At 41.0% G+C, this 23,341-nt stretch overlaps 1 protein-coding gene across 1 annotated transcript in view; it reads right to left on the bottom strand.

Moving 5' to 3' along the window:
- gabbr2 (gamma-aminobutyric acid (GABA) B receptor, 2) overlaps positions 1-23,341 on the bottom strand; it is a 155,535-nt gene continuing 132,194 nt past the window's right edge. The window contains exons 14-19 of the mRNA XM_031853813.1: positions 13,759-13,869; positions 12,309-12,533; positions 11,880-12,062; positions 11,092-11,221; positions 5,912-6,029; positions 1-3,795 (exon numbers count right to left, since the gene is read on the bottom strand). Of these exons, the coding sequence (XP_031709673.1) occupies positions 3,630-3,795; positions 5,912-6,029; positions 11,092-11,221; positions 11,880-12,062; positions 12,309-12,533; positions 13,759-13,869 (933 nt within the window). The 3' untranslated portion in view covers positions 1-3,629. The remainder of the gene's footprint in view (positions 3,796-5,911; positions 6,030-11,091; positions 11,222-11,879; positions 12,063-12,308; positions 12,534-13,758; positions 13,870-23,341) is intronic.

Genomic DNA, 23,341 nt, shown 5'->3' with positions numbered 1-23,341 from the left:
TTATTTTCAGTCTCACTTTATTTAACGATGATGTGAAAAGTAAAGGCTGTCCATAACATTCAGACAATAAAAGAAGAATGTTATTCAAATCCCCCGATAACAACTAATGGCTCCAAAAAATGTTCAGGTGTTCCAAGTGTGATACTTATTTTATACAACTTTTTCACATCTATACCTCATCTGTACATAACATAGTTACAGATACTGTAAAAAAAAAAAAAAAAAAAGACCAAGTATCATTGTGGCATATTAGTGAAATATTTCCTATGTAAAAATGAGAATGTACGTAAAGAACTTTACATATACATATATATATATAGTTTTCTATTCTTTCTGTAATAAGAAAACAAGTTATTGCCCCTCTTGAACATGTTGCATTAAACCTAGGTTTTGTTTTTTCGTTTTTGTACTCTTTAATTGAACTTATCTCCATGTGATACCACATATCAAACTGACAAAACAGTAACAGTATGGACCTGTGTGTTTTTTCCACTAAATATATACGTCATATTGTTATATTTTTGGACATGTATGTTTCGTGTTCTCCAGAAACCCTGATAATGACACATACAAAGATATAATTATATACGTATATGTCACTTTGATCTGCAAACTGAAAAGGTAGAAAGACATGTGGCAAATACAAACCATTGGCATGACGTTATTGATTACAGGAAATTATGAGCCCTTGACCTACCATAATTGCATTTGAACAATGTTTCATCCGTTTTTCATCCAAAAAGTTTGAAATGAATCCTAACAAAAAATAAATAAATCAGGGCGCATCTAAAAAAACAACTAAAAAAAACAATACCTGATGATCTGCATTTGGCATTTTAGATTAACTAAAAAAAGTAATTTTGTAATTTGCTAAATGCCAGGAGTGGGTTATTAGGATTGATCGTTTGCTGCTACTTTCACTTTATTGCCCTCAGTGAATAACTGCTAAACCAGTAGCATAGTCGATACGATGATGTTGAGTCCACTGAGAATCTTGGCATTGACATGTGTGAGCTGATCAACAGGTTAAAAGAACTTAAATCCATGATTTTTTTTTAAGTAAACGAAAGAAAATCTAAACTGTAGGTGAGAAGATGAAAACGACAGAGTGGATTTGTCACGACAGTTGCAAAAACAGAGGTAACTCTGTGAATTATACATTTCATTTCATGCCGTCTTGAGAAAGCCAAATACCAAATATTCCATACATGGACACCATCATGGGGGCATCAGCAAATTGTACACAATCACATATAATGTAATATATAAAATGTGCAGTTGGTTTTCTTCTCCTGAAGGAAGAACCAACCCTCTGGCAATGTCTCTCACTCACTTGTCCGGTGACCGTGATTCTCTAATTGGCAACGATGAGGGAGACACCGTGACTCCTTGGAGGTCTGTGCTCGGGGCTTCCCTGCTCCTGTGCTCAGCAGGGGCTGGAAGGGGAGGAGCTCTCACGGGAAGTCACCCTGATATGTCCAATAGCAGGCGGCTCTCTGCTAGCTTGTCTCCCACTCCAATTGTGTGTCCTTGACTGGCCTTTTTAACTAAAAGACAGTGTTTATGATCAGACATCAACTTGCAGAGGAAATCCACTCCAGCTGAAGTGGAGCTTTCACCAAGTTGAGGCAATTTAATTTAAAGAAATCTATGACACGTTGTACAGTTTACAGATGTGTGGCCAATGTTGTAGTTTGCTGGGTCAGCGCCAAATTCACCTAATTTATGTACCGTGGGTCCTGCAGGCTACAATATAAGACAACAGGCACAGCGTTCAACAAACGCCTTAACAACTAAAAACCAAGACACCAATGGTGAAACATATGCTAAGAACAACCATCTTGCACTCCATAAAAAGTCATTTTCTTTGTCCGGAGTCTCTGTTTGCTTTTCTCCCGTGTCGATAAACGTTTTGCTCAGTGCATCCTTCTTGGGCCCAGTTCAACAGCACTGAATTACATTTCCATAGCAACTGAGGTATGTTCACTGTTGCTAAGTGTGAAGTGATTTTTCTTGACACTGAATGTGACATTAATGTCACATTCAATGACATCAATGTGACCAGCAGTTGTATCATCGCCGTCTTGGAACTGAAAGCTACAGCCCTTTGGGGCTTATCACACAAGGCTCCCGCCCATGTCTCCATTGTCTTTACTACTGCTCGTGGAAATTCAGGTCAACCATTTAATCCCAACTAGTTGTGGAGGTGGTAGACCTACATCCTTTCCAACATCACCTCTTGAATGTTATTTCTTCCAAAAAAGTAATTGTGCCCTTTTGCCCATTGACATGAAGCCACCGCCCCTGTCTGTGCTGGTTAGCTGTGAGGGCTAGATCAGACGGACATCTTAACAGTCTACGGAGACCACTCTGTGGGGATCAATATGACCAGGCCTGTCACTAATGCCTTGTCTGAAAAGCAGCTGAAGTCATAAGGTGCTCTCTTACGTTTTGATCTAAATGTGTGCATTTCTTGGCATAAAACACACATAAATAACAACTGTGGAACACTCTTTTGGTGCCTTTTAGCTCTATTTTCTCATATATGCAGCCTTGGAGACCTGTTAAAAGGCATAGCATCAATATTCTGTATAACATGCTTTCTGAGGACATATTAAGCAAATTGTAAAATATTAAAGGCTTATGCAAAGTCTGATGTGAAAACTCTGATGAAACCAGTGGTGCAAATTTAGCGAAATGGAAAAAAGAGCCATGTGCGTCTTCCTCCAAGTTAAGATGAACGGGCCCCTGGTGCCTTTTCATGTTCTGTGACTCACAAGCTTTGATGTTTCTTACTTTGCTGCCCATAATCTAAATTATCAACAATTACACAAATCAATTCAGATCTCTTTCATACGCATCTCTAATTCTTTGTAGGGTTCCATGTCATGATCACCTGCTTCTGTTACACGCTCTACATTTAGAACCCCTTTAATTGTCCATTCACAGCATATACAAAGCTTACAGTACATCAAAGTCAGAAATGATGATATATACATGTCTCCACAAGAACGGGAAGGGGACGGGGAGTATATTGGATGATTTCCTTTGTTGGGTTTTTGTAAAATCCATGTCTCCACACTGGTATCCAGTCACTGAAGCAGTGAAATACTCAAGTTAGATGACAAGCTCAAACGTAGCCACGAGCACATTCATACAACAGATAAGGAACAGAAACAGACAATCCCCTCTGAAGCAGATAAGGCTACACGTCAGGTCAGGGCTAGTCCACCACTGTTCCGCTATAGGTGTATCAGTGTGTCTGTGGTTGTGTGTGTATTTGAGTGTTTTTGTGTTTGTTTGACTGTGCATATGTGTATTTTCCTAGGCAAGGGGAGCAGATGAACACGGGGACATTGCTGTGAATCATGGGAGTTTGTAAGAGTCATCCAGTGCCCACTCTGTCTCCTCCCACCCCTTTCCTGACTGAGGGTTTCAGTTCTCAAGAGAGGCTGGGGTGAAGAGGTACGAAGAGTGATACTCGGCCCCCCTCCCCCTCTTCTCCCCTTGTCCTCCTTGTTCCGAGACAAAATACGCACATACGCTGATGATATCAGTCTATTTTTGTAGAAAAAAAGGAACCATACACGTCTCCTCTGCAAAGAGCCAGGTGGGGGAGTGAATGAAGCTCACAGGCCAGAGACCATTACCCGGTAGGAGGGGGGCATGTGTCTGTGCCGTGGGCTGGAACCAGGGCTGCCGTTGGGGCTGGTGCAGCTGGCATCAACCCCTCCTATGGAAGGTAAGTAGGCATGGTGCAGGATGGGAAGCTGCAAGGACAGTCGACGCTGTATGCTGCAGACAGAAAAGGAAAGTTACAATGTGACAGACAGAGATAGAGAGTAATTAAGTACATTTACTCAAATACATGGAAGTATAATTTTGGGGTACTTCACATGATTTTTTTAATTTTTACTAGAAACTTTGGTCCTTGGCATAAAAGCTGGAAGCCCTACACTCCCACCCACCACTCTGACCTCCACATCTAAGGTCACACAACTTGCTGCATCGGCAGAGAACACTTTTAATGTAAAAGTACTCCAAAATCCAATATGAATGTAATTATTTGGGACATTGGATTAGATTTTACATTTACGTATATTATCTACATATATTAACTATAAATTACATAACCCTACCGCAGTCTCTCCCAAAGACTGGGTCCGCACCCACAAATGGGTCGCAAGTGAATTTATTAGGGCCGTCAAATACGATTTGAACTTGTTTTATTTAACATTTATATCTGCGGTACACCTTTGAGCCACATGAAACTGAACGTTTGTATTGTTCTGACAATTGGCTACTTTTAACTACTTTTGTTTAACTGATGAGACGAAACAAAACAAATGACTGCGCAAATGCATTTATTTGGAGTTATCAAACGTTTATCTCTTCAAAATGGCTGGTTAACCTATTCAAGTTATTATAAGGGGATGTGGAAATGGCAGTAAAAATGGTCAGGAATGATCATTTACAGTAACATATAAAAGGTGGATCACAACAGACAGGCAGAGCATAGTTCATAAAGACCTCAGGATGTTTTCCAATTGTTTTTCCTGTATTCTTTAGCACCCTCAGTCCCTTCTCCACTTCTCCTTACTAAACCTCTAATCCGCTATGCCTCTCAGCTTCTGGGATCATCTGACAAAAAGAACATTTCATGCTTCCGCCTGCTGTGACAGTTCTCACCTAGCGCCACTGCCAGCGGGTCGCAAGAAGATTACATAACCAAAATGGCAGTTATGTAAAAAATTAAGAGGGGGTAATGAAATCCAAGCTCAATCAGTGATCGACCGAGAGAAAAGTTGTAATTAGGTGAATTTTGTTAATATTAATGGGCCTAGTCAGTTGTCCTGACCTGTTTCTACTTGTGATGGAAACACTTTTCTCATAAATGACATCATTTTTTGATGTATAATATCACACAGAAACAACATTATGCACCTGATGTGTGACTTTCGGTAGCATTCGTCATGTCACAAAGTCTGACCATTTGTGGTCCTCTGTCTTTACTCTTCCCATACCTCCTTTCTCACTTCTTTATCTCTTCTTGTCTCGCTCGCTGCCTCTTTGTCTCTCTTCCCTCTATGTGATCAAACATTTATGCGGCACGGGAATAGCTCCAAGTGTTCCTTTACTTCTCCTCCCTGTCTATTTTCAGAGCTGCTTCCAATGCGAACTGTAAATCACTGGTTACATAAGCCTCTGTGAGTCTCTACCTCTTTCTTTCTCTCTCCGCCTTCTCATCTTCATCTCTGTCTCTCTTTCCTATCTAAACATCCTTCTGTCTTTATCCACCTTCTTACTGTAACTGCCCTCTCTACAATATTTTACCCCCACCTTGTCTGCTGCCTCTCCCATTCATTTCCATTCATCTGTCCCTCTATGTTACGCATTCTTCTCCTGGGTCTAGTTAAACAAGTGTGGGAGGGAGAGCTCTCAATGAAGCATGAAGTACCCCCCCCCCCCTCCATTGATGAAGTCAACCTCTACTTTGCTTCCTAATGAATAGTGAGTGAATGTAGATCAGCATTTGTCACAAGTGTCTCAGACCATCTTCTCTTACAAGTCGGGACAACAAACCAATCAACTGCATGTAAACGCATGCACACTGTACAAGCACACGTGTGTGTTTTTGTACGTGTTTGACTGTGACTATACAGTATGTGCTGCAGTAAGTCTAGCGTGGTGGGACAATAGACATACACACTATTTGGTTATACGTATGTTGATGTGCGCGGGAGAGAAAAGTGCAGGACCGGTCCATGCTTTCGCAGGGCTCTGTTGCCAGAGCAACCGCCTGAGAACTGCTGGTGGTTGCGATACGTGTGATGTGTAGTCTGATGAAAAAGCTGACAAGACGGCGAGAGGGACATGGGGGTAGAGGTGCTGAAGAAATAGAAGAGCTCACTGTTCGGGCGAGTTGATATCCTCCAGAGGACCTCTGTTTATTCTGGAAGGATCCATGGAGCCCCACTGCGCCTGAGGCTTCTGCTCCAGGTGATTCTTCAGTATCGACTTCTCTCCATCTGCATTGAAAACACATGTAGGTTTGTAAAAACTATGATAGGCCGTGTGAAATGGGCTGTCATCCTTAACTGCTCAAATGCTGGACTTTGCATGTGCCAGGGATCTGGGACATGACTTTAAGGGAGTTGTTGAGACCAGCCTGTGGACCGAATACCTGAGTCATTGGTTTATTTAGGAGGTTGGGTAGTCATGCGCATGGAAGGGGGTTTCTGTTACTTATGCTGTTACACTGATCCTGATGCCATGCAAAAGCAATAACAATCTGTAAATCCTGGGAGCATGGCATGTTAATATTCCAACATTACCAAAAAAATGAATCAATTCCCTGGTTTGAGAAGGGTTATTGTCAATGCACATGTGTCGCTGCACAGTTCATTCACACCACAAAGATAAACTCACTCTTGCAAACCAAAGAAAGTTGTCGTCAAGAGCACCTTAACAAAGACCAAGTCTTGACTAAGACCAGAGTGTATCAAGACCAAGACGAGACAAATACTTTGAGGGGTGGGGACCAAGTCAAGACCAAGACCAGACCAGACCAGACCAGACCACTGCAACACACAAACCATATACTCCTCACTCCTCAAATTCATCCACAATCCCATAGAAAACAAATGAAGCTTCCTCTTCATTCACCTCTTAATTACCAAATATACTATATGTATGCATAGGAAATGTCTTGATAAAATAGTGCAATCCAAAAGATGAATTTTACTTGTTGAATTTTCATTTGTTTTCTATAAGCAATCCCAGTAATAATAATAATAACAAAATAAATCCGATAATCCAATTTAGTGACATCCCTGCAGTTCTGGTCACGACTGGTCTTGCAATGAAGTAAAGAGTCCTCTTTGTTTGTAAAAAAACAAAAACCATCAATAAGCTCAAATGTGAAGACACCTTTGTGTTGTTCATAATAGTGACCTGCCAATATGTCATCAACCGTGTCTGTCAACTGACTGTACTATCAGCTTCTTTTTTCCAAAAAGGAAAACAGATAATCTATCACATATGCAGGGTGATATTAAAGCCCAGGTAAAAACTAAAACTTACACCAGTTTGGAACAAATTCAAAAAGTGGAAACGGGTGCAAAGAGAAAGAAAGCATCAAAGTGAGATAGAAAAGAAAGAACCCTTATCCAGAGAGGAAGGCAGAAAGGACACAAGAAAAGGCTTCCCAACATTGATTTCTGCATTCTTCGCTCCGGATGTTGTGGGGGCCGACGAGGTTGAAACACAATAAGAATTGTAGTAAACAGCCTTATCAGTTAAAAAAAATAAATGTACCTGGAGAGTAATGGGACAATTTCTTTCCCCCTGCAGAGTTTTCTCTCCAGTTGTCCCAGATTTCCCAGCACCTGCTGACCTGATTCACTGATCACAGCACTCCATGGACCTTTGAGCTCGCTGAACTATTTTTAAGCAGACTAGTCCTCTTTGTATTAAAAAAAGAAGCCTAACCTTGTAGTACTCAGAGCTGTGTTAAAAGCACACACACACACACACACACATATTTATACACTTCTTTATGGATCCGTTCTCAGCAGCTAATCCGTCAGAAAACTACACCTGAACTGTCACCCACAGGTTTTCTCCATCATGAAGATAGACAGACAGAGAGATAGAGGGAGACGTGAAGTGTGGCTTCTCAGTGAGGGTAATCGCTGCTGACATGGCGTTCTACACTTATAACAGCCACTCATTCACGGACCTCAATACATTTAGACCAGCTCTCTTATGAATACTGATGACTGCAGTTCGGAGCCCGGCGATGATGATGATGATGATGATGATGATGACTGCCAAGCACAAGCAGATTGAGGCAAAGATTATAATGCTGGTGATCTTTGAAGGAGGCTTAATGACCTGTGATTTTATTTCCATAATGTCAGATTGACAATTCTGAGCAGCATCTAATGTGCTGTCTCTCTTCGTCTGATCTCTCGTTCTCCTTCTCTCCTCACAAGATCGTTATCGTGAACACTTCAGCAACCTAGACTTCTCTGTGTGAGTAAAAAGTAATAGCAAGGTCGGTCTATCGCTAAATATGAGAGTCTTGCTTTGAGAGAGCTGTGGCTCTACTAAGTTTTAATTCATCTGTCAGTTTTAAAACTTGACAGGAGCAGGAATATGCCGATATAAATTAATAAGACAGCCCACTTTTGCTGCTTCATTGTATCTGATCCCTATGCCCCAAGAGGCAAACGGATCATTTCTCTACCAGCATCAGCATGTTTTCCCTGCTGAGGGAAATAATAGTTGATGGCTGTCTAATCCTTTCAAAGAAGTGAAATTTATTTTTGGAAGGCGTGTGCACTCCAGAAATCAGCTACTGTATTTCAATTTAAAAATGACTGATTCACAATTGTTGCTACCAACTCCAGCTGGTGGGAATGGGAGAGATATTTGTTACTTTACTCAACACAGGTTTTTAAATATGACTGTATTTAGTAATCAGACTCAAATTTTGAGAAGACAAATACAGATTATAGTTTTTTTCTATAAAAATATGTCCGTAAACGAATATTTGTACAAAAAAGTGTCTCCGTTCTCTTCCTGACAAACTAACCAGGACAGTGCATACACAGAGTTAGTCTAAAATAAATGTATCGCTATGAGCCCAAACAATTAGACATTTTGAGTAAACTCAAATTAAGCCTGATATCAGCCGCCAGCTGCTGCGAGGACTTTAGAGAGATTATTTTCAACAAATGAAAAATGTCAGAATGTCTTCGTTTAAATAATGCAAGACAAATATTTTCAGGTAATACGACACAATCTTTCTTTTTTTTCTGAGGAATGGAAATATGATTCAATATACATTTGAACCCTGATACACGGCTGAAAAACCAAAATATCAAACTTACAAAATTTGATGCAGTATTCTGGTTCAGAAGACAATCAAAAAAATTGCACAGATGGTAGCTCATTTACTAATTATCTACTAATCAAAAATAATCTTGGCACTGACTTCTAGCTCTCTGCGTTCCATAAAAAGACAACACTGAGCCGCTCCATCGACCAATTGTGCCACAACACACATATTTTTAGTTCAGATCAATCCTTGTAAGGGTACCTAACAAGGCTAAGACAGGAGGATGTGTCAGGCAGAGAAGGAGGAGGAACAGAAGGAAGCAGAGAACAAACTACAACACAAAGAAGAGGCATTTGACACGTTGCCTGGTGAATGTACTAACTAACTGCCATCAGTTCATTGCGTAACAGTGAACTTTCACAGATGAGAAACTTCTCAAACAGTTCCAACGTCTGCTCCCAATCTGCAGAATGAGCGCAGCTGTTTTACTGTTTTACCTTCCCAAACTCAGACAAATCCATTCCTTGAGACCAGCTTCGTGCTGGCGTGTGCATCCGATGTGCTGAAACTGGCCGCTGTACGTCACGTCACCATCACCCTGCGTCTGCTAAAATGGTGCCTAATGCAAAGCGATGCTGCTGGGGTGTAAAGATTCACTGATTCAATTTGATGACCTCGACTTCACAATGTCTAAGATACAGCTGCATCAATTCAAATAGCCTGTATCGGGCAGAACTTAGGAGGGTGAATGACACAAGCTCTGGAAAAGAGGGATATGACACGTACCTTTAAATTTTAGATGTTTTACTCCTTGTGTTTCCCTTTGCTTGTCTCACCCAATTATGGTTCACCTTAACTGACCCCTCCTCCCTTCTTTAATCTTCTCTCAAGTACATTGTTCAACACACAGCAAACAACATCCCACACACCAAATAATTAGGTGCAAAATCAAGTGTGGACTCACTTTGGGCTTAATAATAAGCGGTGGGAGAGAAGTGTGACTACAGTGTGTGTAAAACTTGCTAAGCAGCAGTGGAGTATGCAGGTACTCTAACTAATCTTATGACTTATCCCAAGAAACGTCACAGACTTGCTGTCAGGCAGAGTACTCATGTGTCCCTTCTTCACATGCAGCTGACAGGAGCTCCAGCAATGGGAAAAAATAATAAAAAATTCACGATATTATTTCAAGCCGCTGCTCTGAAAGCCGCGTTAAAATCCTTCCCGAAAGCCACCGAATATGCAAACGTACCTGCATAAATAACGTGAAACACCTCATTACGGCTATAAATATGACTTTATATTAAATTGCATCAGACTGAATCACGCTGAAATGAGGCGAGACAGGACTGAGTTGCATCTTACTGAGCTGCTCATTCTTGGTTTTATCTTGGTCTATACAGACTGCTGCAATCTAGTTTCAGCCACCAGAAGCAGCATTAATTAAACAAGCCATCTGAGCAGCTCCAGTCAGTTAGTGAAGAAGAAAAGATACATCATGTTGGATTTTACATGGGTTGTATTGATTGTAATGGAGAGCATCAACACATCGTGAGAGTAAGTGATGTGTTTGTTACTTCACGCCCACCAAACATCAACGCTGTTTCTCCGGATGGTCTTTGTGAGATTGTATCTTTCTATTCATCTATTCATTGCCTGGGACTAGACCTTTGAATCTGCCCACTCCACCTAGTTGACGACTGCGTCTGGCATCAACACATGCAACAGCTGTTCCTCAGTTGTTAAAGCGATCGATCCAACGAGGACCACAGGGGGATTAACTATTAGGATTGAACAGATCTGACTTCTTCGGTCTCTATACTGATACGATTCCTGGGCTTTAGGTATCTGCCGATACAAAGTAAGATCCGATACCAGTGTCTGATCAATAAGCTGAATGCCTCACTGTGTGGAAGAGACTGAGATCAATCTTTTATGTATAAAACAACATCAGACTTGACTTAAACTTGACTTTTCTAACTTTATACAACAAAATGTAACAAATAAATACATACATAGAAATGTACTGGATTGTTATTTATTAAAATAATGGTATCAAGTACCAGATCGGCCTATTAATCCAGCTATTTGAGTCAGTATCGGACCGATATACGATATCAGTATTGGTATCGGTTAATTTTTCCATTTGCTTCGTAAGTACTGAATGCCTAAAATGGGTGGTGTCACACTGATGCCTCAACATGACTGCGATAGGGCTATATGGAAACATACAGCCGGTTTCTTACCTTTAGCGTCTGTGAAGTTGCGTATGCTGAGGATGTTGTTGGCATCCGGGTAATGGTTCTGTTTGATGTAGGGAGTTTTCTCTGGGGTGTCCTGCAGCTGCATGGTCACTTCTTCCAGCTCTTTATCCAGCTATAAAACAGGAAAAACAAAGAAAATATTGGTTTATGTTTTTTTTCAAGTGGGTAAAAGTAGAGTGAGTCCATTATTATCATAAACTGAACCATCTTTAATTACATCAAGTTTGCAGAAATCATTCAAAGACAACCTAGCTGAAGTAGGCTACATGGTTATCAGCCAAACATTACCCAGTGTGGCTCTATGGATAACTTATTTTCATTTCAAAACACAGGGAAGAAGGGAAAAGACTTCTGCCTGCCAAAGACTTAATCATTTTACGTGTCCTTACTCGTGTCTGAGTAGCTCCTCATTTAAAACAATCATGAACAAAAGCAATGATAACAGCAGTAATTCACCTCTGAGAGAGCTGATAAGAAAAGCCAAGGTGATTGTTTTTTTGTCACTCAATGTCAGTGAACATGTTAAGGAAATGAATCAGAGAGAAGGTACAGTGTGGATGTTACAGAGATAACAGCATCTCTCTCAGAGTTCTTGTACAACTTGTGCTCAGTTACTGTTTCTTCAATTACATTCAAAAGCTTCTTCTTATCCAGTGATTGCATTAAAAACCCTGACACCCACTGCACCGGCGTCTTGTCTTGTAAAATCATGACCATCAATGAAAAAAAATGACATGTATGAACATGAATGTGTATTCATCGGGTCAGACCTCTGTTATCCTCATGCGGAGGCGGTGGTTATCAGTTTGAAGCCCGTCCAGTCGCGAAGTGTTAGCCTGGTTGACGCTGGTGACTGAGGTGGAGGTCTTGGAGTCTTCCTTCTTCTGGTTCTGGGTGAAGTTTAACCTGCGGTTCTGGGTGGCTGCGTCTGGGTTGGTCCTCATGGTGATTAACTGGAAGAAGGGTTTCGGGGTATTAGTCAGAGTTAGAGTTAGGGTCTGTTATAGAATTACATGGGCAAAAAAAGCTACACATAACTGTTTACGCTGAAAGTTTAGGACACAGGATTTAGTGAAGTGTGGTGTGTGAATCTGGTGATAATTAAGCACTCCAGTTTTTGAGTTAACCAGGTCTGCTCATACACACTCTCCTTGCTCACTCACACACACACACACACACACACACACAAATAAACTGACCTTGGGAACAAAGACCAGACAGAGCGTGATGGTGCTGCAAAATATGATCACCAGTGCCACAATGCAGAACTGGACATTGGGCTGGTCCCTTGTAAGAAAAGACACCGCAGCGCCGATGATGCACATGATGCCCACGTTGTAAACACTCATCCCAATGTATTTGCTGTCATTGAGAGCAGGGATGCTCACGTTCCTGGTCTCCCATGCCAAGAAACAGCCAAATAACTGTCGGGGAAAAGAGAGGAAAAGTAATATTTGTTTTTGTTAAAACATGTTTGAGAGAAGGTTAAACTGACTTTTTAAAAACAACAACTGCAGGCAGTATCTCTGGGGCAATGCGCACACAGTTAATCAAAAGTTTCGTCATCCTCACTTTTTAAAGCTCTGCAGTTTTTTGTTTTTCCAGAATAAAATATGTCGTATTCATCTTAATGTTGTTTGTTGGACACTGCTCTTTATTGTTCTTCATAAATGGAGTGCCGAGAAACATTTAATCTTATTTGATTTAGTGTTAAGAAACATTTAAACAGTCAAAAAAAAATCATTAGAATCATTAGAATGCCTTAAAGAGGAGGAAAACTATCTGAAGAACATCTTTCTAAAGCAGCCTTTGGTTTCATGCTTGTGAAATGTTTATTTAGAGCGTTTGTTTTGTGGAACATTAAAGTTGCAGCAGCAGCAGTCTGCTGAATAATTCACTGTGTGCTGTGTAAATTGGCCAGCCTGCTTATCCTAAAGTCTAAATGAGAGTTAGCGGAATGACAAGCAGCAGATTTACAGGAGCAGTCATCAAGGATTAGTGGATCTCAGGTGTGTGAGCATGTGTACGCGAACGTGAAGTGGTGGTGATGTGCACGTGTATGCATTCATATGTGAGACTGTGTGTGTGTGTGTGGGTATTTGTTTGTGTGTCTGCGAAGGCAGGGATGACTCAAGCCTTAATGCTTCTTTTTACTGCGCTGTCCGTATCCACATCTGTATGCCTCATACAGATGTGGACTCCTGTCAATCACTTGATACAAACTTTTCCTGCTGCTCAACTTCTTTGTTGCCGTCTTATTATTTTACAGCAAAGCCCCTCCTACTTGTTACCCTACAATTTGATCTCTCCGTCTTTTAACTTTTTTTGATTGTATTTTTTCAAATTAATTAATTCATGTTTATTTTGAAAGAGACTTATACAGTATACATAGAAAATTGCTCAACAATTATCCAATACAATGTGTCAGAGCCTTTATAGCTACTGCTAATTTCCAATGCCCTTGCTATTAGCATTAGATTAGTAGGAGTTAAAGCAAAGGTCAGTTAAGCAACAACACTAAACTGATATCACAACAATGTAAAGGAATAGTTTGACATTTTTGGGAAGTACACATTGATTACATTCATTGTGTAAATGTGTGTGTACAGACTGTGAGTACATGATGAAAGGTTAACCCTTTCCTCTCACCATTAGCAGCCCCTTGTAGGCGTAAACGATGCCCAGCCAAATGGTCATGTGGGTGTTCTCACAGTGCTCCAAGAAGGGACGGATGGCTATGTCTCGGCCTTGGGGGTCCGCCTGTTGACAACACAAACACATCGAGAGGAGGAGTATTTAGTACAAACCTCCAAAAAGTAATTTATTTGTTTTTGAAAAACAAAGGCAGGTGAACAAAAAAGTGCAAAGTGGACAGGCAGTCCACAGTGGAACAGGCAGCATTTCTTTGCGGAGCAGTAAAACAGCTGAGAAAAGGAAGAAATCCTCAGGAGGCAAATGTTTCCACATTTGTTTTTCTCTTTGCAGGTGTTGTAATTTCACATTCAAGGACAGAAGCTACACGGACTGTCTGCTGCTAGTCAGAATGACGGTGTCACTGATCAAACATTCAGCTGTGTAATCAAACCGCGTCCTATCATGGCCACTGGGCTTCTCCAATGTCGGCTGAAGTTAAATGAATCCATGCTAAGGACACTAATGGGCACGACTAATGAGGCTTATTCATTAATGTGATTTACACCTCCTCTTTTTATTCTTGTTCCTCACTCAGTCGACCCAGTCTCTCTATTTATTTAGCTGTCTTTTCATTTCCACTGTCTTCCATAACAGCTGGTGACACGTGTGACTTACGGGGGAAATTAGCACCTGAGGTGGATATTAATATGCTAAAACACGTCACCTCTCCTCTCTCTTTCTCACTCTCTCTGTTAGGCTGGGCTTTAAAAAACTTTTAATAAGAGCATTAGTCTGGCCTGCATGGATTCATCTGAGGCCACACCAATATATCAACGCTGAGACACCTGGGGCAAGGCTGGGCATGATGCCATGCTGCTTGCTAGGTGCGTGTGTGTGCGTGTGTGTGTGTCTTCAGGCTTATTTACAGTAAGACATGTCTAATGGCTCATCAGATGGTGCTTGTGTGTATTTGTGTACACGCATCTACATCAAAGTCTTTGATTTGCAGAAATTCAGTTCATAAGGAAAGTCCTTTAAGGCAGAAAGCAAGATGAGGAGAAAGGAATTATACTGAAATGTGAGCTTTGTTGTGGTCGTCACTCCCCACACATACTACGCTGAGAATGCACTTTGTTAAATGTGTCTCTGTGACAACACAAAATAAATACACACCTACACATACACATCCCTCTTCGGCTGCAAAATCCACTTCCACTAGTCCCTTTGACCCCCATATTCTCCATTCAGCTCCCATTAATGGACCTTGATGGATTTAAATGAGTGGTTTTCTATAGAATGATCACTTAAAATGGGAAATTGGTGCTTAAAAAGCTGCAGTGATTCACCCAACAGAGAGGAACAGAAAAGTGGCCATACCGTATCATTTCTGGATATCTTTGAAGTGTTGTATCATTGTACAGTTCTCTCGGTTTAATTCCCATGTCTCCGCCTTGGAAATACAACTTCCACACAGTGTTCCTCATTCCTGCTTGCACTTGCTGTCTTTTGCTTTCAACATTCAATCCCACAAAGGATTACTTATGCAGAACACATCACACGCTGTTTGTTAAAAAGACACCGCGACGACAACGTGGCAGGCGGAACCCCCTACAACTCAGATGTAGAGTCAACTTTCCCACCATCTGCCGAAGATCCTCATAACCTCTGATGTCTCAAAACAGAAACACATTATAAAGCGAGGATTGCTTCGGTGGCAGTGAGTTCACACACTTTGTCAAAGCACTCATGTAACCCCTTGAGAATTTCCGTGGCAACTGTGTGACTCATGTCACTCATATCTGGAACTCGATCACTGGAATATTGTTAACATGACGGTGAAGAACTGGCAGAGCAGTGTTTCTGCTTTAAAAGCCATCAAGGAGGTGGAAACGCAGGAAAGTGGGGCAGGAGATGACGCACAGACTGGCTTTTTTTATATTTGAAAAAGAACCACAATTAGTTGACGCAGTATAGAAAATGGAACGTGAGACTCAAGCATGGTATTTCCATCATACAGCTACGGGTAATTTCTTCATAAAATGCTTTCAAACTTAGAAATGTGTTTGCACTGAGCAAGAGAAAATCAGGAGTTATGCATAAGATGCCCTGGTTTGGCAAAGTCTCTGGGCATGGATCATCTCTTGTCACAGGAAGTGATAGATGTTTGCAATACAGACAATCGTTCTGCAAACTGCTGGTCACTGCTGACTGAAGTAGCGTGGAAGATGACACTCTACAAAAACAGGCCCCGCTCCCTTTGCCTTTCCTACATTCATGGAAGAAAAGACTAAAGCCCTTTTCAAACATGGAATATAACATTGGTGAGTTCATCTCTCCGTTCAGGCGATAACCTTTTTCATACTAGGTCAGACCTTAATGTTAATTGTTTGTTTCCACTGAACGGCTTTACAGCATCGTCTGCATCTTCGTCATTTCTGTATATTTAAGGTCACGTTTTTTGGCTGAGCAATCTGTTATTCAAACAACAATGCTTCGAGGAGTCACACTTGTTGCTAAATTATTCTGTTCATTCGATATGAGAGGCACATTCTGCATCAGTGCTCTTTGCAAAGTCGCAGCTCCGAGCAAACTTGTGTCACTAACAACAAAATGATAAGACAAAATGAGATATAATGCTTATTAGGCTCGGGAGTCTATCGCAGCAGAGCAGACAGCGCCGTTCGGAGGGAAGCTGTCTGGGGAGTTGCCAGGCAACAGGGCTGTAGGCAGCAGGCGGCCCCAAAGCGGTGGTGATGGCGGCAAAAGTGGCGGTTCGCTGTCATTTTTCACAGCATTAGCCCTCTAACGGGATCACTCTGGGAGGGCAGGCAGATTCTCTGTGGAGAAATGGAGCCAGATGAGGCGATGAAAGGAGTGATGGAGGAAAGAGGTAGAAAGAAATGGAGGGTGGGATGGAGAGAAGACAAGAAGCAAGAAGTATGGATGGAAAGATGGAAGTTGAAATAAATGGAATAATAAGGGGATAGCAGGATAGATGGAAGAAAGGTACAAATGACAGTGTGGAGAGGCAAAATAAATATATGCTGTCAATCATGTTTCTTCAAAGAGAAAAGTGAAGGAAAGGAGAAAATCTAAAATAAAGAGACCATCAGAGAGCAGAGGGAAGTGAATACATCAGGAAGAGCTAGGACAAGGTGGAGAAATGGAGGTAAAGATTGGGGGCAAACTGACAGTAATTTGCAACTGTTTGACTATTTGTGTGTTTTTCTATCAAAATGGGTGCTCAGAGGAACACACTCCACGGTTCCCAAAGATGGAGCAGAATAAAAGTTTATTTTTTAATTTTTTATTCTACTTGTTTGAGCCCATTTATATCTGTCCCTGTGGGTGTCAACGTTTGCATTCGGTGAGCACACATACGTAATGTGAATGGGATTGTTTGTGTGTCAGTGTGTGCATGTATATATAGATGAGCTATCGGGCAAACACTGACGGAAACACTCCATCAAACATACTGGCAATTACAACAGAGGAGATTCCACCATGGTGAAAGAACGAGGGAGAAAGAGAGAGAGATGGGGGACAAAAGATAGACTTTGTGGCAGCAATTTATGTTGTACTATTTTGTGGCTGTGATGAAAAATGACGAAGGGAAAGCCACTGAGAATAGCAGAGAGAAAAAATAGAAATCATTTAAAAAAAAAAAAAAGTCCTTTTTTTTGTCCTCAAGGATGATTGTAAAAGTTTTATCATAAAAACGCTGCATCAAATTACTGTGTTGTGATTACTCCAGGGATTAAATAATTTACATTTATGAACGCTGAGGCTATTTGAAATCTCTCTCAGAACACTAAGCAATGTCATATGCTGTTTATCAAATAATAATAAAAAATGTAGATTTTCTGATTGGTGATTGGTGGTGTTTTGAAAGTCAGCGGGTGGCATCGTGTTCTGCTGATGCCCAGGGAACCAGCCCCACCAACTGTTTTCCTGGGCACAGAGACAGGGAGAGAAACGCACTGATAGAGTGCTGTCTGATATCACGCAAACACAAACACATTATCCTGCGTGGCACCAACTGTTTTCATACATGCAAATACAGACATTTTCTGCATGTCGTATGTCATTCTCAGCCTGCCTCCGCTGTCTGAGGGTAAATGCCGTTATTAGGACTGTAAAAGCTTGTGACAAATGTCATAGCATGAAAAATCGAATGTGTTGAAAGTGGTTTTAGAAGAGACCCAATAAGTACCACAGTTAATCAAATTCCATTTTTGGTTTATAGTCTCGAGGACTGGGGGAAAGAAGGAGAAGCAGGATTTTTGAGAAATGTTACAAAGATGGAGGTATTTAACGTATGAATGAGGGGAAGTAGAAAAGCCAGGATGAGAGATTTAGAGAGTGAAAGGGGGAGAAAAACAAACCGAGAGCACAGAGGGCAAAAAGATATCGGAAGATGAAAGGCAACTTTATGATGCAGTAATTTGTAGGAAATCATTTGAGAAGCAGCGAGCAGAGTTTTCACAAGCCTTCTACGAAATTCTGAACAGCAGTAATGGCCTTTAGACAAGCAAATAGGAGAAGTGCATGGTGGGTAATTCGCTCAGCTGGTTGGACCGGGAGGTTGATGCCAGTAATGCTAAAAAGGAGTTCACACCCACTGAGGAGATATTTTCTTGTAGGCTCCACATAACATAACACGTAACAACTACTGTAAATGCCCAGCCTCTGATTGCCTCACCCTAACCAAAAGTATTTTAGTTTCCCCCTTAATCATGCATATGGTTGGATGAAACTCATATAACTATAATTCATATTCTTCCTATTTTTCCTATGTTGTCTGCAGGCAATAGGTCTTTGTCACTGTACAGTCTGGTTAGACACTGCTGTTGGAAATGGCTGCTAGCAACAAAGCTGTTGCCAAAAATGTTGCTTTTTACTTTTAAAACACATCAAATGAATGCCAGCAATAGACTGTTAAACCGCAAATGGAAAAAGCTAACAGTGCAAACGGGGAGTACGCGGCGTGTTTGCTGCGTGCCGAAGAGCTTCAGGACTTAGGGAAAAACTTTTAGGGAGAAAGGGGAAACACTTTACTTTGAAGTCCCCTCATTTAGCAATACTTTATAAAAACATTAAGTACATGTTTATAACACTATAATATAGTTGGACACAGATATCAGTGTTTATTAATGTATTTGCCAGCGACTATATCTCCTCCTGATGGCAACCATAATTGGAGGCGGCTGTATAGAACTGATAATGAATGACTAGAATATAGTAAAACACTGTTATGAATATCAATATTTCTTCATAGGAAAAGTTATAATCATTGACAGATACTGTACATTTATGAACACTTAACATGTCCTTATATATGTGTACAACCAGTTATAGAATTAGCTCATGCTGTATGTAAGTATGGTCAAGGAACTACAGAGCTACTTTTTTGTGATTAAGCAAACTGCATCATTCTCGCACACTGCGTAATATCACCCGCTTCTCAGCTGCTGTTATAAATAGAGTATCATGATGTTATGCTCAAAACCAGTGCTGCGTCCCCATTTGATAAACTCGGCCTCCCCACTGAGGTGATGAGATTATTAAAGGACCTTTTAAGTTTCCAGGTGCTGGTGCGTGTGCAATAACAGTGAAGCACCTGACTCATTTAATGAGGCTCACAATTCGAAGATCAGATGACGAACATCGGATGACGCACAATCGTCACCTGTCAGGGTCTGAAAAGTTGTGGCTGATTAAAATCAGCAAACAACAACTTTCCAAGGAGGCTTACATTGTTTATCCGACCAATGTTTGGCTTTCTGAAGTGTGCCTCTTTACCCTCAAAATATGTGGTGTGTCCAGTTTTATAATTAAAATGATACAGAATGAGTTTTCTTTTGTTAAATGAACCCTCTGAAGCTATTTATTTTTATTTATTTGAACCTAGTTTCTATTTGACTACATGGAAAAAATGCTTGCTATTAAGTATTACTCGCTCCACTCATTACTAAATATAGGGGGTTAGGCGATGTTGTGTTAACATAGGAGCAAGAAACTTTGCACATTGAAAACCATGTTATTATTATGTTATTATTATTTTCTTAGCTCATAAAAAGTTGACGATATTGAGATACTCGGTTTTCACAGGATAGCAAATCAAAAGAATAATAGACCTACATCTAGGGAATATGCAAAGTGATGTTCAGGTGATACTGAGGCTAATAAAACTTTTCCCTTTTCTACTTAATCAAAAAGGTAGACAGCACAGTGAGAAGAGTTTACCCCATAAAGATGTTAAATGTCATATGGTACATGCTCTGAAGGTATGTGGCACATCCACTAGTATAAAGAAAGACAAATGAGAGGAAGGAAGGGAAGAAAAAAGGCCAGTGAGGAAAGGTTGGAAGAAGTGAGGAAGGGGGGTGTGAGAGAAGAAGCCGGGGGAGAAAGCGAGGGAGGGTAAGGGTGGCGTGCCCCCAGCCGAGGCTGACCTACATGCAGAGGGGCCATGGTGGCAGGGCAGCAAGGCGCCGCTGGCACTCCGAGCCATGTCTCTGCCATCCCTCTACACGGTGGACGTGAACACCATCTAACATGTATGTGTGTGTGTGTGTGTGTGTGGGTGTGTGTCTGTGTGAGTTTTACTGTAGTGTCCTAGTCACACTGGATGGGTGACCAGGATATTCCACCCCAGTGCATCTTCACAGATATTATTCTGGTTCGCTTAAGAGAGAGAGAATGAGGTAGATGCGGAAAGAAAGAAAAAAACACAACAGAGATAAGATAATAACCCCAAAAACCTAAGAAATTAAACACAATCACACTTAATCTTCATTCAGGGCGATGGAAACTGTATGGTCAGATGTGAATTCTGTAGTTTAAGAGTCTCCTCCCCCTCCTCTCCTCTTCCCCACTAATGATGATAAAATGATGTCTTTATTTGAATGTGTCTGTCTGTATTTAAATATTTCTGCTCCCTTGCTTGCTTGAGCATCCACCCCCCCTTTCTTCATTTTTTTCATACAAGCCTGTAATCCCATTTGATGACTAATCCTTCTGATAGTACCATGGCCCAATGACCTTCTCACCACCACTGGGCCAAATTGGCAGTAACATGATGAAATTGTGAAAGGATTTGTTTTCTGTTACTCCCCTCTCTCTCTGCAAGGAACTGGCACAATAATGTTTTGACAAAAGACTGATTCCTTGCTTTTTTCCAATAACTGGCTGACCTACTAAAGACTGGAAACAAACTGGAGCTCCATGCAAGGAAATGAACAGCTGTCTGTGACTACGAGATGCACAGGGGTCCATCCCTGTTTCTTGGTCTGGAGGCGTCAGCGTAAGTGTCAAGTCTCTCAGTTTACCTGAGAATCCCAAATGAGTGCCTTTGCACTCTTTTGAATCATCACACATTCATCAGAAAAGTTGTGTAATCCCAGTTTCAAAAACATGTCAGTGTACCGCAGAGGTGGTTCGCAGGAAGTAGTACCAGAGACATTTTCACTGGCCGATATGTTTTGAAGTTATCTTAAGTGTTTTCGAAACAGTACGTTTGAGATTATCTTTCCAGTACAGGTCGGTTTAAATACACATGCAACGCAAGAGCAATCAGCCAAAGATCTGATGAAATTAAAGTGAGTAAAACAGTACAGTTCAAGGTTTTAGGTTGGCAGGTAAAAGGTGGAGAAATACAAAAAAAAATTCAAAGGAAGACACTTCAAAGTAAGGAAAGAGGAGGCTACTAGCCCCTCCACATGTGCAAGAGCACACAAAAGACGCAAACACACACATTTAAATGAAATATGAGGGAGAAACACACACATGCTGACACCTAGACAGTAGATAAGTGCTCAAAAATAGACTTATGCACTCACTTATGCATTCTCACAAAATTACAGTATAATGGCACATACAAACACAAACACACACACACACACACACACACACACTCACACACACACGGGTGCAGCTCCCTCGGCTCCAGCAGGGAGCTGCCTTAACTGATTTATTAAAAGCTAAACGCGTCATTAGTGTAAGCGGCTAACCCTGAACATTGGGCTCATTAGAATATGCAAATGATGTGGTATAGCCCGACAGTCTGCTAGATTGCAAGCTAAGGCTTTTGCTATCATAGAATCCAACTGCTTTTATGGGCGCTATTTTTTTAAACATACCTCCCTGTCATAACACTAGCTTTCATCAAAGCGCCCATTTGCACGCTGTGTAGCTTAGGGCTCTATGTTGGGTGTAACTGCCTAATGTCATTGCTGCCATTGTTGCAGAGGAGGTGGGTGTATCACTATGGAAGTCTGTACAGTGCTGGGGGAGCAGGTATATTCCTTGGGAGGTAGTAATGCCAGAGAAGTGTGAATACTTTTAATAAGATCTGCATACTATACATACTTTACTTTTAGACATATCCTGATCACCTTCATTTGCACCCGTTACAGATTGCCGATGAGCCATATCGGCCGATACGGATCGTTTTTGTCGTCATTTTGTTTTGTTATAGCAGTTGGTAGACAAGGCTCCATGCTATTTTTGTTACTACCAACATGTTATCCTTTTCCTTTGTTATAGTCATCTGTATTGGTTATTTATATATAAACACACTATTCAAATTATTAGGAAATAAAGATTGTACTTTTAGCTAGTAGTGTTATTTATGTATTATAAGCTGCTTAGAGCTATGGTTAGGAAGTCAAATTGGTCATAATCTCCTCTCCTGCGTCTATTTTTTCTTGCTGTGATAACAACTTATTCAAACAAGTGTGTTTATTTACGTTCCTAACTCAAGTTTACAAGGTTCAATTTGAACACATGATAACATTAGAATTTATCTTCGCCCTATACTTGTTACTGAGTAGAGCATCAGAATCGGCCACTAGAAAGCATTAATGCATCAACAGATTGCTCTGCGGTTCAGAGGCATGCTGATTGAGGGGGGGGGGGGGGGTCAATTACGGACAATTACACCAGCATTACAGCAGCAAAATGATAAATATATCTGGTTACTGCTTTGCCTAGTGCAAATCAGCAGCCAGAGGCTTCAATAGAATATTTTCAACAATTTATTTAATTCAGAAATACTGTTTGGAATGTTGCTGGAAAACAAACAGCAGGGAAGATCCAGTCCACACAAACGCACTCTCTTTAACACCTGGGTGCCATTATTTATCTGAAGGACCCTAATCAGGATTTGTAGCTGTGAAGAAGCTCATAAATCCTGGTTGACTCAGTGACAAATGGAAAGAACCCAGAACTGTGGATAAGCCATCAGATATGACAAGTTACTCTCACACATCACCTCACCCAGAGGTATTTCTCCTATTCTTTCTCTATCTTTCGCCTTCATTTTCCTTCCAGCTATCTTTCTCATTGAAGCTCCCCTATTATAGTGCTTTAAAAGGAAAGGTTGATGATTCCAAATCTATCTGGAGTTTGACGGACAGTCCACTCTAGGTGGATGAACCCGCAGTGTCCCTCTAAATCAACACTCCCAGAGATTAGTGCAGGTGCTTGTCCAAAGCGAGGAATAACACACAAGCAGCACATATTTTACTCTACATTTTCCAACAGCCAGCAAGCACACACACACACACACACACACACACACACACACACACACACA

Source organism: Anarrhichthys ocellatus, unplaced genomic scaffold (assembly GCF_004355925.1).
Source record: "Anarrhichthys ocellatus isolate YVR2014 unplaced genomic scaffold, GSC_Weel_1.0 scaffold14, whole genome shotgun sequence".
Taxonomy (NCBI): domain Eukaryota; kingdom Metazoa; phylum Chordata; class Actinopteri; order Perciformes; family Anarhichadidae; genus Anarrhichthys; species Anarrhichthys ocellatus.
Note: the sequence above shows the minus strand (reverse complement) of the source record. Positions and strands in the feature narration are given on the sequence as shown.